Source organism: Lottia gigantea (genome assembly GCF_000327385.1).
Source record: "Lottia gigantea unplaced genomic scaffold LOTGIsca_51, whole genome shotgun sequence".
Lineage (NCBI taxonomy): Eukaryota > Metazoa > Mollusca > Gastropoda > Lottiidae > Lottia > Lottia gigantea.
The window spans coordinates 1,807,805-1,823,769 of NW_008709752.1; the positions used below are offsets into that span (position 1 = coordinate 1,807,805).

The 15,965-nt window shown below is 31.0% G+C and overlaps 5 protein-coding genes across 5 annotated transcripts; 3 read left to right on the forward strand and 2 right to left on the reverse strand.

Moving 5' to 3' along the window:
* Positions 1 to 2,737: 2,737 nt before the first annotated feature.
* Positions 2,738 to 3,421, forward strand: LOTGIDRAFT_165502 (hypothetical protein; the record flags this gene model as incomplete). Its single annotated transcript, XM_009062515.1, has 2 exons — positions 2,738 to 2,995; positions 3,245 to 3,421. The coding sequence occupies 2 exons, from the start codon at positions 2,738 to 2,740 to the stop codon at positions 3,419 to 3,421; spliced, it is 435 nt and encodes a 144-aa protein (XP_009060763.1).
* Positions 3,422 to 4,221: 800 nt separating this feature from the next.
* Positions 4,222 to 5,093, forward strand: LOTGIDRAFT_165503 (hypothetical protein; the record flags this gene model as incomplete). Its single annotated transcript, XM_009062516.1, has 2 exons — positions 4,222 to 4,555; positions 4,810 to 5,093. 2 exons carry the CDS (start codon positions 4,222 to 4,224, stop codon positions 5,091 to 5,093), a joined length of 618 nt encoding a protein of 205 aa, XP_009060764.1.
* A 671-nt stretch (positions 5,094 to 5,764) lies between these two features.
* Positions 5,765 to 8,434, reverse strand: LOTGIDRAFT_165504 (hypothetical protein; the record flags this gene model as incomplete). The annotated part of the gene is made up of 2 exons (XM_009062517.1): positions 5,765 to 7,308; positions 7,678 to 8,434. 2 exons carry the CDS (start codon positions 8,432 to 8,434, stop codon positions 5,765 to 5,767), a joined length of 2,301 nt encoding a protein of 766 aa, XP_009060765.1.
* A 2,029-nt stretch (positions 8,435 to 10,463) lies between these two features.
* Positions 10,464 to 10,922, reverse strand: LOTGIDRAFT_165505 (hypothetical protein; the record flags this gene model as incomplete). The annotated part of the gene is made up of 1 exon (XM_009062518.1): positions 10,464 to 10,922. The coding sequence occupies one exon, from the start codon at positions 10,920 to 10,922 to the stop codon at positions 10,464 to 10,466; it is 459 nt and encodes a 152-aa protein (XP_009060766.1).
* A 2,212-nt stretch (positions 10,923 to 13,134) lies between these two features.
* LOTGIDRAFT_165506 (hypothetical protein) lies at positions 13,135 to 13,909 on the forward strand (the record flags this gene model as incomplete). Its single annotated transcript, XM_009062519.1, has 4 exons — positions 13,135 to 13,213; positions 13,344 to 13,394; positions 13,494 to 13,622; positions 13,725 to 13,909. 4 exons carry the CDS (start codon positions 13,135 to 13,137, stop codon positions 13,907 to 13,909), a joined length of 444 nt encoding a protein of 147 aa, XP_009060767.1.
* Between the last annotated feature and the right edge of the window lie 2,056 nt (positions 13,910 to 15,965).

Below are 15,965 nucleotides of genomic sequence, written 5' to 3' on the forward strand. Positions count from 1 at the left end.
TTGTGGAATATTCCTAATGTATTTATCACTTACCTTAGGGAGTAATAGATGTCAGCTCTTACTGTATATATATTACTTGTTGTTCTGTTTTCTATCATTATTATTTTGTGCTTGATAAAGATTCCTGTATGTGAATTGAAATTAAAGAAAGAGAGTAGTATGTTAGTAATTGTGTTCTTATTTATTTAATTGAAAGGTTATTTCTAGTTTTTACTGCAAGCAAATTCACGACTTGTCCCATATTCGTCCGGCAAGAAATTTATAATTGCATCGATTTCATAATAACGTAATCCATAAATTACATATTAATCGGATGAGATACACTAATACACCATTTATTTTCATTGCGATCAGACGACTAAAGTTAAGGCAGCTTAACTATCAAACGTTCCTCGAACCTGTTTTTACGTCGTCTGAACGCGACCGGTTAAACTAAATCTTCCTGAACTTGAAGAGGCTTAGAACCTGGCTCGAAAGTTTAACCCAGCCTAGTTTGGCCGTCTGAACGCAACTGGCTAAAATTAAGCCGGACATGTCATTTCTGCGCGTCACTAACCAGGTTCGAAGAACGGTTGTCAGTTAAGCTGACTTAGTTAAATCGTCTGAACGCACTATTTGTCTTGGGTTGTCTAATATATTTTACAAAACATCCCAAAATATTGTTAAAATACAATCACAGTCATTGTCTAATGCACACAGGGTAACATAATAGAGGAATTCCAAAACACTGGTAGGATGTGATATCATCTTAAAAATTTGAAATATTGTATTGAACCATCTATGTTAGATATCGCCAATAAGAGGATATTAAAGAGTGGAAACCACATCGATTTGGTATAAATATTGAAGAAATATTTAACAGATTTTGGATTTGTAATGTATCAGTGGAAAGAGTGCCACCCATGCATTAAGCATCTCAATAAAACAATTCCCTTTAACTATTAGAAAATTGAAAAGAAATTGGTTTTATTTAACACAAAGTTTTTATAGTTATACATCTTGTATAAGAACATACTAAAGACAACCCAAATCGTGTCCCATATGTAACGCATAATTGTATGATTGATATACTTCAAGTAGTACTAGAGCTTTCAATTTGGTCGCATAAGGGGAATCCCCATTCCATTTCATTTCATGGGGAAAATGCGACCAAAATGAAAGCTCCCATAAAGACCTAAACATCCTACATTTCATAAATTCTTACACTAAAAAGACCTAAACATCCTACATTTCATAAATTCTTACACTAAAAAGACCTAAACATCCTACATTTCATAAAATCTTACAGCAAAAGACCTAAATTCCCTACATTTCATAAATTCTTACACTTAAAGACCTAAACCCCCTATAGATACTTACACCCTAATCACCCTTCATTTCATACACCAAAAAACACCTTCAATCAATTTCCTACATTCCATCAAAAAAGCATATTAAAATAACTCTTTTTTTTGAAATTTTCTACTCAAATTTTAAACCTTAAAAATGGCAAATAAAATACTAGATCCAATCTTTAGATTATACGATCCAATTCGTTATTCATTTAACAAGAAAAAAGAGGATTATATTATCATCTCACCCACTGTTGGTTCTAAATCCCAATTGAATGATGGTGGTAGAATTACCTTCGAAATAAATTCATTATCGAATTGGTTGCTTCTTTCAGATGCTTATTTCAGATGCGATTTCAAAATTAAAGATGGAACTCCCAATGAAAATCGTGTTCCACAAATTAATACAACGTTAGAAAACAATTTCTTTCCATCTTTATTTAGAGAGATGGTTTTGGAAGCTGGTTCAAATCCGATAGAAACAATCAAACATCCTGGGGAATTCGAATTCGAGTGAGAGTTGTTGCTCGAAACACGATAGAAAGAGTAGGACGAGCAGTTAATCATGCATTCGAAAAACGAGTACTTCAGTATAATAATGTTGAGAATAATAGGTGGGGTAATTACGTAAATTGGAAATTATATCCTTTATTCGGTCTGTTGGAACATAGAAAAGTTTCCATAGGCTTACCATATAAAATTCATCTACAAAGAGAAATAAACGACGATAAGATATTCTTTGGAGAGAATGGTTCAGATGCAAAATTAGAAATAACGAATCTCCAACTTTTCATACCCGTAATAACACCATCAATTGAAGTAGAAACGAAAATATTCAACTCGTTAACTAAAGATATTGAAATAGCTTTTCTTCATCGTAACACTGTAGGTAGCATGACTTTAACTGGAGAATCCACTACATGGCCAATCACTAACACTATTAAACCAGCAAGATATTTAATGTTTGGTTTCAAGAACTTACCAGATTCTCAAACGAATAACAATAATGTCTTCAGAGTGGCAATGAACCAAACTCAAAATCCTTTAATCCATAAAGTTCAAGTAAGATTAAACAACGATAATTATCCTAACCAACCTTTAACAATTAATCCAACCACAAAGGATTATAATGAATTGTATAGAAACTATAAAAATATGTGTGAATTATATGGAAATCTACCTCAGTTTGAATATGTAGATTTTGCACTTAATCATCCAATCTTCTGTTTTGATCTATCAGCTCACCAAGAAGACCTTTTCAAAACAGGAGTAAACATAAATATTCATATTGAAAAAACACAAGGAGATGTAACAGGTTATTGTTTATTATTGGAAGAAGCAAAACATTTAATTAAAATAGCAGATAGAAGAATGATAAGAATTGAGTAAAAAATACACCTTTAAAAATGAAACCAGAAACTTTACTCAAGAAAATAATAGAAGCTATAGAAACAGCTTCACCAACTACAATAACTTTTAATGGTAAAAAAATCAGCATAACTAAAAAACTTATTGATAAATATAAATATTGTAAAGTCAGAGACGATATAGACTTAGAAAGAATTGACGCGAACGCAAAAGAAGGTGGATTTATATTTTCCCTACCTTTAATATTTAGTGGACTTATTGCAGCCGGTACAATAGCTGGTGCTACAGCTGGTGGAGTAAGCGTTGCCAACGAAAAAATGAAATGAAATGAATGGAGTTTTACGTCCTACTCTTCTGCACCTTGTGGGCTAATGAAGACGGGCAACGCCATGCAGGGTGCCATGAGGGAAATTTTGCCAGGACAGCATTAGCCTGCTCTTTTTCGATTTCCAACTGTCGAGGGATCTTTAACGTGCACAGCCTGTAGCACACGGGGCCTCGGTTTATTGTCCCATCCGAACAACTAGACGCTTTTTCCATGTCAGCCCCTCTTTGCCAACGAAAAGAAAGCAGCTGCAGTTAAAGCAGCCGAAGAACATAGACATAATTTAAAAATGGAAAAGCTGGCCAAAGGTTCAGGAGTGGGAGAAATGATAGGCACAATGAAAGAATTTGGAAAAAGATTTAGTGAGGAACCAAGAAAACTGTTAAACAAGGATTAAATAAATTAGTACATAGTATTGACACAGGAGAAATCAAAGTCAAACATAAGGGTAATGGAATATTTTTAAAAAATATACGCACCGGAGAAGGAATATATCTTTCGAAGTATAAAGGAGAAGGAGTTATTTTTGGAACAAATTAAAATAATAAAAAATGGATGAAAAATTTAATCATTCACAAATATTTCCTAATAACCCAATGCTCATGTGTATATGCGGTAGTTCCGGTTCTGGGAAAACTCACTTTTAACATGTTGACAACACCAAACCTTTTAGATTTCGATTCTTTGCATATCTACACAACAACACCAGAGCAATCGTATTATCAATTTCTCAAAGCTTTAGAATATCTAACAAAGAGAGATGTTCAAGACCTATTTCTATATTACAAAGAAAACGAAGAAAAACTGGAATTGAAAGATTTCATAGATAACTACATCGAAGGAAAGAAACCAACGGATATAAAAGTTTTGCGTGGCGCAAAGTAATCAAGCCGTTCAACAAGAATTCTTCACGAAAGGAAGACATCACAACTGTCACTGCATATACCAATCCCAATCTTTTTACGGGATGGACTCTATGTTCATTAGAAAAAATGCAAATTGTTTTTTATTATTTGAATTAAACGACAAAAATTTATCTCAAATCGTTCAATCGATAAATCACAGAATGGATAGAGATACATTTAAAAAGGTTTGTAAAGCTCAATGGAGAAACCCAGATGATCATGGATATGTATTTGTAAATACTAGAAAACCTGCGGGTGAAAGAGTTATAATCGACATTTCATTTCTTTAAAAATGAGTAGCGATTGGAATAATATTTTAAAAAGAAATAAAGAATATATCAAAGCTAAGAATAAAATAAAAACCCAAGTTGAAAATAACAGATTACAACAACTCAGATTAACGGAAAATCTACAAACTCTATTTCAACCCATATTAAAATCTCAAGAGGATATTAAAAGGAAATTAGAATATAAACCTTCTATAGAACCCTTAGCTCCTATAGAACAGCCCAAAGCGATTGAATATAGTGGTGTTATAATTATGACATTAAGTGATATAAAACGTCTTTTTTCAAACCCTGACCCAGATTTACCAAAGAGTATTTCACCAATCGTTGATGATGATGGTTTGTTGTTTAATGGTTTTAGAATAAGATTTAGTGGAAATTCACCACAATTCAAAATCGACACAAAAGACTTTATATTTACATTAACGAGAGGGTTAATAGATTTAATGAATGGCGAGGATGTTGAAATCGCCGATTACAAGGATTTACTAGCATACTCAAAATTTCTACATGCAATAAGAAAGTCGGGACCCGAAACAAGAAGATTAAAAACAGTTGAAACATATTTAAATATGAAACATATTTAAATAAAGTTATTCCTGATGAAGAGGAATCAGATGATTATGCAGAAGATTATTCACCAATCATACAAGAAATAGACGAATTCGAAGATATGGTATCTGGAGGAGGTATAACGTTTTTATCCGACAACAACGAGGAACTACTTAATAGATTACGAGTAATATTAGCGGCCATGAAGGAAGGACATCGATCGCACAGACAATATAATGAAGTAAATTGTATATTAAAAAGACTCCTAGAGAAAGTTATCATAGATAAAAATGATTATAAAAGCGTAATAAAAAATGTCAAATAAAGAACAACTATTCGTCATCACCTCGAATAAATCAGACATCAAATTGTCTCTAGACTATGAGTACGAACTCGATCGCAATCAAGAATATGAATTGGGATTAAAGTATTTCTCTGTTTACAATTCCATTAGAAATATCAACGAAAAAAATAACCAAATAAAAATATTAACAGATAATGGAGTTACGTTCAAAACCATACGTTTACTACCAGGAAGCTATGAATACATAGCCATTAACGAATACTTATCTGAATACGCAGGAAGCGTCAATGGTAAAAACAATATTGAATTCGAAGGTAATTTGAATCTAAACAAAATAAAATTGATATTAAGAAATAATTGTCAAGTTGATTTCAACGTAGAAAATTCATTGAATGCTTTACTAGGATTTGATAAAAAAATATACACCCAATCCACTTTAGCACCACACAAAGCTAATATCGAGAATGATATCGATGTGATAAATATACATTGCAATTTGATTATTTACAGTCTTCCAACATTCACTGTACCGATAGGATATAGAATTATAGAGAAACCATTCAAACGACGTATTTACCACTTAATTCCTTTATGATTAAAGATATAAATCTGGAAATCAAAGATGGTAAAAATAGGTTTATAGATTTTGGTAACGAGGAAATTGTTATTCAACTTCATTTAAAACAAAAAAATTAACACTCTTCATTCTCTTCTTGAATAGTTAGATAATCGAAATCATCAAATTCATAGTTTTCATTTATGTTTAATTCTTTTCCGTCGTTGTAAGGATACATAATTCCTTCTTCATTCGGTGCTTTTCTCTTAACGAGATTCAGATAACTTCTGAAAACTTTCTTTTGTTTTTCATTAGGAATAACTATTCCATCAGTAAAACTTTTCACCCAAGGTTTCTTATATTCATTCGTTACGTCATGTCCACTAGCTAATCGAATATAATCTTCGACGCCTATCTTATCTTTAGAGTAACCCTTAAACGTTTTCTTTTCTTTTAAAACACCATCGGAAGTTAGAATGATATTGTATTTTACTTTTGGCGCTAAATATAAACCAAATATGATTCCACCATCACCGTAATCATTCTTCCCTTTGCTATATTCGTTTTCAGACACCAACCCAGCTTCATTTAATTTATCCCAATTGCTAGACGAAATGTAAAAACTATCAGTATCTGTATAGTATATTTCAGGCTTATAAAATCCATCTATTACGTGAATGAAATTGTTCATTATTTTTTTACTGTGAGATAATATAAATGCACCTAAATGAGCGGGTGTTAATCTAGTAAAATCCTTTGGAGGAACAAACTCTTTTTCTTCTTCATTCATCTCAACTATATATTGACTATCATTTACTTTTTCATAGCTTTTGACGTGTGAATCGAAGTTGGCTTTAAAAGTCGATTCACTCCATAGATGTCTCGATGTATTTATATCCTTCTGAATAGATTTACCGTATAAGGAATTACCTAATAATTTCATGCAATTACTAGCAACCATATCTCCTTCTTTTTTGTATTTATTCCTTAATTCCTTCAAAATTAAAATATAATCTCTGTATGGTGGAGTTTTAAAATTTTCTTCGTATACTATACCATCTAATATTCTAATAATTTTACCACCGGATTTCACTATTTCTTGAATATCAACCGATGTTAAAACGTCGTGACAGAAACCATTTCTGAACCTGATTTTAGTGCCAGTTTCCTTCTTACCTATTCTATTCGTAAAAGTTATTTTATCTTTAGCTGGTATGGGTTGAAAGAACATGTTTTTGGGATATTCAAACCAGACTTTTAAAATAGCAGTTCTAGGTCTGAATTTTTGTTTATTGAAGAGTTTTACAAATTCTTTTTCTTCTTCTGGTAGAAACGCTCTTGCACTTTCCGCTTTAGGATATTCACCTTCTGTCATGGCGGAAGCGTACAACCCATTAGCGTCAAATGCCATCAGTTTAGAATAGTCCAGTTCTTTGAGTTTAGCGCGAACTTCCGTTTTATCTTCTGGGTTAACACTGTATTCTTTGAATAAATCTATTATTCCTTCAGTGTTACTTTCATTGTATTCTTTTAATATGGCGCAGATTTTATCCGTTTCAAATGATTTTCGATTTGCCGAAACTCTTCCTCCTTTAATACTTTGTCTGATAAAATATCTTATAAAAGGATGAGTATGCGAGTAAACTTTTTCTACGTTTTGTTTTTCCGTATGTTTCGGAACTATTCTAGTAGTTTCATACTATTCTTCTTCAACCATTTCTTTATCGTAATGAGATAAATAATACCAACCCTTTAAAGATAAAGAAGGAGCCGTTAGATTATGGGAAACGTTTAGGAGGACAGTTTTTTTCATGGCTTGATTGTATTTTATCAAACAAGCTCCGAGACACAACGTATCTCTTTTAGCGTAAGGTTCCCATTCGGGTCTTAAAGATTCCCAATTATCTTTAGTGTATTTTGCAATATTAACATCCTCGATCTTTCTCAAATTCATTGGTAGATTAGATTAATTTCCCCATGCCGCTAAACTAGATTTTTCATGTTGATAGGAACATGTGAAATTAATATTTTGCAAATAATTAGAGTTACCCTTTATTTCTTTCTGTCTTTTCCATTTTTTCTGTAAATCTTCATCAGTGAATGAATTAGTTAAAGGTAGAGAATGAATTCCTCTAGCTGTTTTTAAAGGGAATTGTGTTTGTTTTTTTACGTTTTTGATCATGATCCAGTTATCAGAACCACTGCCGTTATGGGAAATTAAGGTTAGTCTTTTCTGATCTACTTTTCCTAAACGTTGTAACATTTGATCTATACAATCTGTACCTACAAATATTTCTACTATATTAGTCATGAGTATGTTGTAATATTCTTCTGAAATGGGATCTGACGGCTTAAAATCTAAATTCTCATTAAAATCACTTAAATCACTTAAGTAATTATTATAATCATCTAATCTTTTCCTCAGTTTTTCTAAATTGACTAAAGTACAACAATAAGGAATGGCTTTATTCGTTTCTTTTTCGCAATAGGTTTCGCAATCCCATGCGTATAAACAATAATCGGGAATGGTTGGAAAAACGTTTAGTTTTAGAGGTGAAACTTGCGTTACCGCATTATCATCTTCACAAGTTCTCCATACGTTTTCATCGTAATTATCTTCTATTTCTTTAATGCCCAAAGCTTTGTTATTTCTTCTTATCAAACAGAAATGTTCTTTGTGTAAATAAAAAACCCAATCTAATTCTTCGGTTACTTTCTTTGGTTGAAAATGTCTATGTTTGGGCATATATATTTGAAAATTAGTATTAAATTTCTTATTGAATTCGCAGATTCTAGCAGTTGTCATAACTCCTTTTCTGTTTGATTTTGAAAAAGTGTTGATGAAATCTTGAAATTCTCTCGTGTAGTCTTCGTTTAAAAGATTTTGTTTTAGTCTTTGTTTATTATTATACAATTTATACCGATATATTCTTTTATCTTTTTGAGTAGGCTAACACCACTACCCTTTTTTGATCTTTTTATTTCTTTGAAATTGTTTTTATGGAAACTCATTTTTCCTGTGAAATACCAATCGGAGGCATCCGATTTTTCATCCACTGCAGCAAAGAAATTGACAAAAGTTTTGGTATTAAAACCTACAAATTTCATGTTTTGTTTGTATTTTCCATCTTGAGTTATTTCTCCAACTATTTCAATTTGTCCTTTAAATGTTATAAATTCATTAGAGATAATGTCAATAACATCGGAAAAAAGTTCATTTGATATGAATTTATCAATTTTTTTCATATTTTTGAATTCATCAGAGATAATCTTGTCAATAATATCGTCTAAAATTTTCACTGGTATGAATTTTTTTATCGTCTACAATTTCAACTTTATTCATATTTTTAAAGCAACTATTTTTAACTAGGAATTTTCAACTTTCATTGATGATATTTCTACATCAAATTTATCTAAAATTTCATTGAATTCTTCTAATTCGTCAATGGTTATGTTCTTATCCTCTCTCGATCTTTCTAAAAAAATGAATAATTTATTAAGAAAAGTATTTAAAATTTTTGTTTTCCTTTTATAATGAGCTTTCTGTTTTGATGTAAAACCTAAAGTAATCAAACCACAAGATGAAGTTTGAACGGCAGTGAACGCGGCTAATACAGTTGGGACAATTATTTGAAGCATTAATCCACCGGTTACGGCTGTTGCCACCGTTATCCCTATTGTTAAAACTGTACTTAATGTTTTGAAAACAGAATCGATTCTACTCCATGTTTTTCTGCATATGTTGAATTGTTTTAGTTTTTCTTTTAGTTCATTTTGTTTTTCTATCATGTAGTTTTGTCCACTTTCGAGTTCCATTTTTATGTAATTAAATTAAGTGAACTTCTGATAAAGCTGTTAGGTGTTTATTAAAAAAAACTTTTACAGTTACTAATGTTATTTGTTCTTTCGAATCATTAATCTTATTCAGATAAACTGAAAAATTTGGTTTTTCAATAGAGATTAATACAAAAACAAGTGCATCATCTCTTGTTAAAAGTTTGTTGACTTTTATGAATATCGAATGGGGTAAATATATCATTATCAACAAAATATAGTTTTACGTATTCAAAGTCTGTTGCTCGTAAAAACTCATAATTGTTTCTTACTTTTTTCGGTTCTGGATTTTTAATAATATTCATTGATGGTGAAGTTTCCGTTTCCAATAACATATCAAAATTATTCAATGTAAGATTAACTACTTCATTATCTGGTATAATTAACATTCTAAACCTATCTATATATTTTCCACTCGTTTTAATTTCTAATTCTTTAGTTTCTACATTTTTTTGTACCATTGATAAACTGAAGAACTTTGCGAGCGTTAAATTTATTAAACATATGTAAGTTTTGTCTGAAGAATATTGATTGAACTTTTACCTGTATAGGAAATGTTATTTCAATTGTAAGTTTTTCTTCAAAAAAAAAAATCTGATTGGAGATGTTCGCTCTTAAATATATCATAGGGGCGGATAAAATTTGGAGGAGAAAATACTCTTATATTTAGTTTAAATCCATATTTTTTATATTCATAGTCTTTTGATTTATCAATATTATCAGTAATAGAAGCATCATCATAACTCAAATTTCCAAATGGAAGATTGAAATAATATGATTCTTTCTTGAGAAACTTTTTTTCTAATGCGACTATATTTTTATCCTGTTTCAATACTCGGTTATTAATAGTGGTTATCTGTTGTTGAATAACACTATCATCATTGTTTTGTATTTGTTTTTTAATATTTGTTAGTTCTTTTTGTAATTCAGTTTTAAATTTAGTTAATTCCCGTTGCAATTTGTCTTCACTTATACCTGGATTAATATTATCTATTAGTTGTTTAAGATCTTTTTTTTTGCTTTTTAATCTTATCATCTAAATTAGATATTAATGAACTTAAAGTTTGTAACTGAGTTTTATCTACTACATTGACTAATTCTTTTTGAATAAAACTTTTCAAACTTGTTACTTCTTGTTGTAGTTTAGTATCATCAATAAAATCTTTATTATTCATTTGTCGTTTGAAGAATCTTTTCACATCATTTATTCTTTCTTTTAAATGTTCTTTATTTACTTCAATTAAATTTAATTGTTCCATTAAATATTTCTTGTGAATGGCATCATTATCGTTTTCCGGAGACTTTAAATTAGTTATGCTAAAATTGTTCATATCTAAATCACCTTGAAGAATGTCTCCGATTTGATCCAGGAAGTAAGGTTTTGCTTTATTTATCCACGCTGTTGTGTTAGGTTTTGTAGTTTCTAAAGATAAAGAACCTAATCCAAACTTATTCGCCATTTTTATTGAGTTAAATTTATTACAATTTCTTCGAATTGTTTTCCTAAACTCAACTGATATAAAACCCAAAGTGAAAGCTGACCACAAAACTTTTGTCCCGGTAATTGAATTTGAAATGTTGAACATTTGATTGGTCAATTGGATTATCTCTTCAGTGGGTTCTAATCCATAAGAATCGAAGAAATAAAAGTCAGAGTCTTTGTACAAAGCAGAATGATGAACTCCCTTTTGATCGGAAGTATGTATATTTGTTATAGCGTAAAATTTCAGATCATTTATTTCATCTCTCATAAATAATAAAACGGTGATATATTTAACTCATTCGCCCATCTCATAAGTTGAAAGTTTGTGGTTGTATCGGTTCCATATTTATCGAGAAATTCATTCATTTTTAAAAGTCAGTTTTTTGAAGTTCGTTTTGATAAAACCTACCTATGATTTGTTCTTTGTCTTGATCGATTAATTCATATGTCGGAGGTGATGTAGTGTTTACTTTATCAACGATAAATATTTCGTTCGTTCAGTATCCAACGTAACCTTTTTCGAATTTACTTTTATATTTGAAAATACGAACTCGATCTCCGACTTTAAATTTGGGTTTGATATTTAAATTCTTTATTTCATTTTCGTAGTTATGTTGCGTGTTAATTGACTTTATAATATTTGGATTACTCGAGGCTTGTGTTGGTGTGACACCTATAGATGAATGAATTTTGTTATTGTATTCGTCGACAACAACTGGTAATATTTTAAGCCATTTTTGGGATTTCAATTCCGTGAACTTTTTGAATAATTTATTTTTTAGAGTCCTGTTAAATCCTTCTATTACTACAGCTTTACCTTCGTTGTGCGTACTGTAAATTTCAAATCCCAGAGATTTCATATTTTTGTTATAAAATTCACTTCCTTTATCTACCCATAGTTTTTCTGGATGACGGTTAGATTGTTTCATAATCGTTTCAAATGAGTGTTTGACTGATAATCCCGTTTTGTTTCTCAAAGGAATAACCCATACATATCTCGTATATAAATCTATAACTGTTAAGCAATATTTAAATCCTCTTTCGACTGGCATATGAATAAATCGGCTGACCATATTTCATCTTTTTCAAACACTTTGACTTTTAAAAAGTTTTTAGTTTTTCTAAATTCTTTATAAATTTCATCTGCCAATCCCATACCTAATTTCATCTTTGCTTTCAAGAGTTTAATGATTAATGCTCTTTGAATTCTCTCTTTGAAAGTTGGATTTGGAATATTTTCAAGTTCGATTATCATTTGTTTGTCTGCTTCGTGTCTGAAGTTTATGTCTTTATTTCTGTATAGTATATCGTGTTTAAGCGCAGCGGCGTCAACTCTATTGACTGGTTCTTCCCCTGGTTTGGGTTTATCGTTTTCGTCTAATCGCAGATCTAACCTAGTACCTGGACCTGTATAATTATGACCAGGAAGATGTTTTTCTCCGGATATTTCGCCCATGGAAATCCAGGAAGAGAACCCAATGATTTTTGTATATCACCTGAACCGAAATAAGTTTTTGGAGCGTGAGCGACAATCATTTTTATCCTATAACTTTAAAACCTTTTCCTTTCCTTTCTTCTAATCTCCTGTTTCGAAGTTCTCTTATTAGTTCTAATTCTTTCAACTCGTTAGATTTTTTCACTGTATCGCTTATACTCTTTCCCGCTTCAGCGATTGAGCCGATGGCTTTCGCTCCGGTTGAAATGAGTGATTTGTTTTTTTAAACAAAGCTAGCTACTTTTGGAATTATTGTTTTACCTAGAGAAAATAATGAAGAAAAGATACCGTCGCCCGAATAATCTTCGAATCTGTGTTGTTCGTGTTTTAGAATTAAACTCATCCTATTTTTAAATGAATTAATTTAGTTTTTTTTTTTTTCCAAAACAAGAGTTATCTCCCTTTTCTAGACTAAAAATAACATTACTTAAAACGAGGCTATTAAAAACCGAAACAAGGATGTTATTTTATATAAGGGTATTTTGAATATGCCTTTTTGATGGAATGTAGGAAATTGATTGAAGGTGTTTTTTGGTGTAAGAATTTTATGAAATGTAGGGAATTTAGGTCTTTTTTAAGTGTAAGAATTTATGAAATGTAGGATGTTTTGCTGTAAGAATTTATGAAATGTAGGGAATTTAGGTCTATTTTTTTGGGAGTTCATAGATTGGTTGCATTTTTCCCATGAAATGAAATGGAATGTGGAAAAATGCGACCAATCTATGAGCTCATATACTACTTGTCTATAGGTACCCATCCTACAGTAGAAGATGGTATAGTTGATGAATGCGATTAATTAAGTATGGTTTATCATTATTGTCTATAGGTAGCCATCCTATAGTAGAAGATGGTATAGTTGATAGAATGGGATTAATTAAGTATGTTTTATCATGTTATCTATAGGTACCCATCCTACAGTAGAAGATGGTATAGTTGATAGAATGGGATGTCTAGGTATGTTTAATCATGTCTGTAGCTACCCATCCTACAGTAGAAGATGGTATAGTTGATAGAATGGGATTAATTAAGTATGTTTTATCATGTTGTCTTTAGGTACCCATCCTACAGTAGAAGATGGTATAGTTGATAGAATGGGATGTTTTAGTATGTTTTATCATGTTGTCTATAGGTACCCATCCTACAGTAGAAGATGGTATATAGTTGATAGAATGGGATGTTTTAGTATGTTTTATCATGTTGTCTATAGGTACCCATCCTAAAGTAGAAGATGGTATAGTTGATAGAATGGGATTAATTAAGTATGTTTTATCATGTTGTCTATAGGTACCCATCCTACAGTAGAAGATGGTATAGTTGATAGAATAGGATGTGTAAGTATGTTTTCATCCAGATGTAAATTCGAGTATCTGATAAAGATTAAGAACTGTTCTGACTATATGATTTATAATCTAAAGAGAACTCTTAGTAGTGATGAACGATTCTTCGAATCTGTGTTGTTCGTGTTTTAGAATTAAACTCATCCTATTTTTAAATGAGTTAATTTAGTCTGTTTTTATCCAAAAAGAGTTATCTCCCTTCTACTAAAAATTTTATGTTATTTTATATAAGGGTATTTTTAATATGCTTTTTTTGATAGAATGTAGGAAATTGATTGAAGGTGTTTTTAGTGTATGAAATGTAGGGAATTTATGAAATGTAGGGAATTAAGGTCTTTTTTAGTGTAAGAATTTATGAAATGTAGGATGTTTAGGTCTTTATGGGAGCTTTCATTTTGGTCGCATTTTCCCCATGAAATGAAATGGAATGGGGATTCCCCTTATGCGACCAAATTGAAAGCTCTAGTACTACTTCAGCGTGATAAAAGTTTATAAACTGCTACCAATGTTTCGCCAATATGTTCTTTTGGGTTTCGTTTTGCGGTTTGGCTCGTTAGTACTTGGTTTGCATTACTGCGTTAGTGAAAAACATTGAATTCCTTAAAATTATTCCCGAGTGTCCTTTATGTAACACTTTTTATACGCCCACATGGATATCGTCGCCCCTGTTCGACGGTCTGTCAACATTACTTAAGAAAAACACATTAGAGACTACAGTTTATATCTGAATTAGATGAAATTTGGTGTGATAATTTATATTGGTTAGATCTTTTACTGATTCGAATTTGACGAATTTTCAATGAAGGTTTTTTTTAATTCAAATGAGTTAAAATTTGTTTGAACACAATAAAACATGGTTTCTAAAGTAAATTAGCTGAAGTGCTACTTTCATTGTTTTGAATTGCTAAAGCGGCACAGCCCTTGCGCAGCCCCTGCTTTATTAATTTGATGTATTTGTGTTATTGATGTCCATTTTTTTTTACAAAGGTTGTAAAAAAACTCAGAAAAAATAAGTGACAGTTACAGGCTAGGCAACTAGGGTTGTCATCAATTCTTGGTAAAATGAAACACTTTTAATCCATTTTATATATATATATATATGAATAAATTCAAACTACAAAAGCATTATGAAGATCTTTAAAGTGATAAAATTCATATTTTAGTCACTAAAGACCCAATTATCATGTCTGACTGCTGCCAGTAAGCGTATGTTACCTTGCCTGGCAAGCTATCAGCTATCATAGTATATGGTAGAAAATAATAAGTGGTGTAAACTTTAAACGAAATCAACAGCTAAATAGAGACAAAGCATTATATTTGAAACTGTTTCATAAAAACGGTAAACTTGACGCAATCAAGATTACCTTTCATTTTTAATAATCATAAAAATATATTGAAATAATGTAAAAAGTAATTAAACTGAATTTTTAATTATGTAAGGTAAACCCCTACATATATTGGGCGTTCCTGCTTTCTTTTTGTACTTTCAAAAAAAGTATGAGTTTGTGTCGAGTAATGTGCATAAACGGTAATAGTTACAGCAACATAAGCAATGCATTGGATCTGCATACTCGGTGTAAGGAAAATGTAGATAATTGACTCTAGAAGGCGTCATTTTTAGAGCGATTTTTCTCGGGTTTTCAGTTTTAGAATTTCGCACGAATATCCTTTGTGTTTTAGGTTCGAATTTTGAAAATTCATAGCACACATTTTTTTAGCCGAATTTCGCAAAATTTGACCAAATTTTTTATTTTCTAGGCTATGCGTCCGATTGATTTCAAATTTCTGGTGCCAAAGCAGATCACAACTGAAAACAAATTGACACAATAAAAAAAGGTTTGCATGACTTCCGGTTGACCCACTTCCGTTTTTTTTATTTATGAAGGTCACTGAAATTTATACTGCCATTTTTGACTGCACCATCTATGGTTACGGAAAACGTGAAACATCTTCTGAACTGTGTTCCATCTTGTTTTAATGAGCGCTTAGACCAAATGAACAGTTATATTTGGGTGTGGGGTGGGGTATCCGCGGACATTTTTTAGAATAAGAAGTCTTAATCGACATTTCCAGCAAAAACAATACAAAAATATTGCATCAGTAGCATATTCTAATTAAATAAAATGATTCCTTTGAATGTCATTAAATTGAATTTTTTAATGATGTAAGACAAGCTTACCAGTATGGA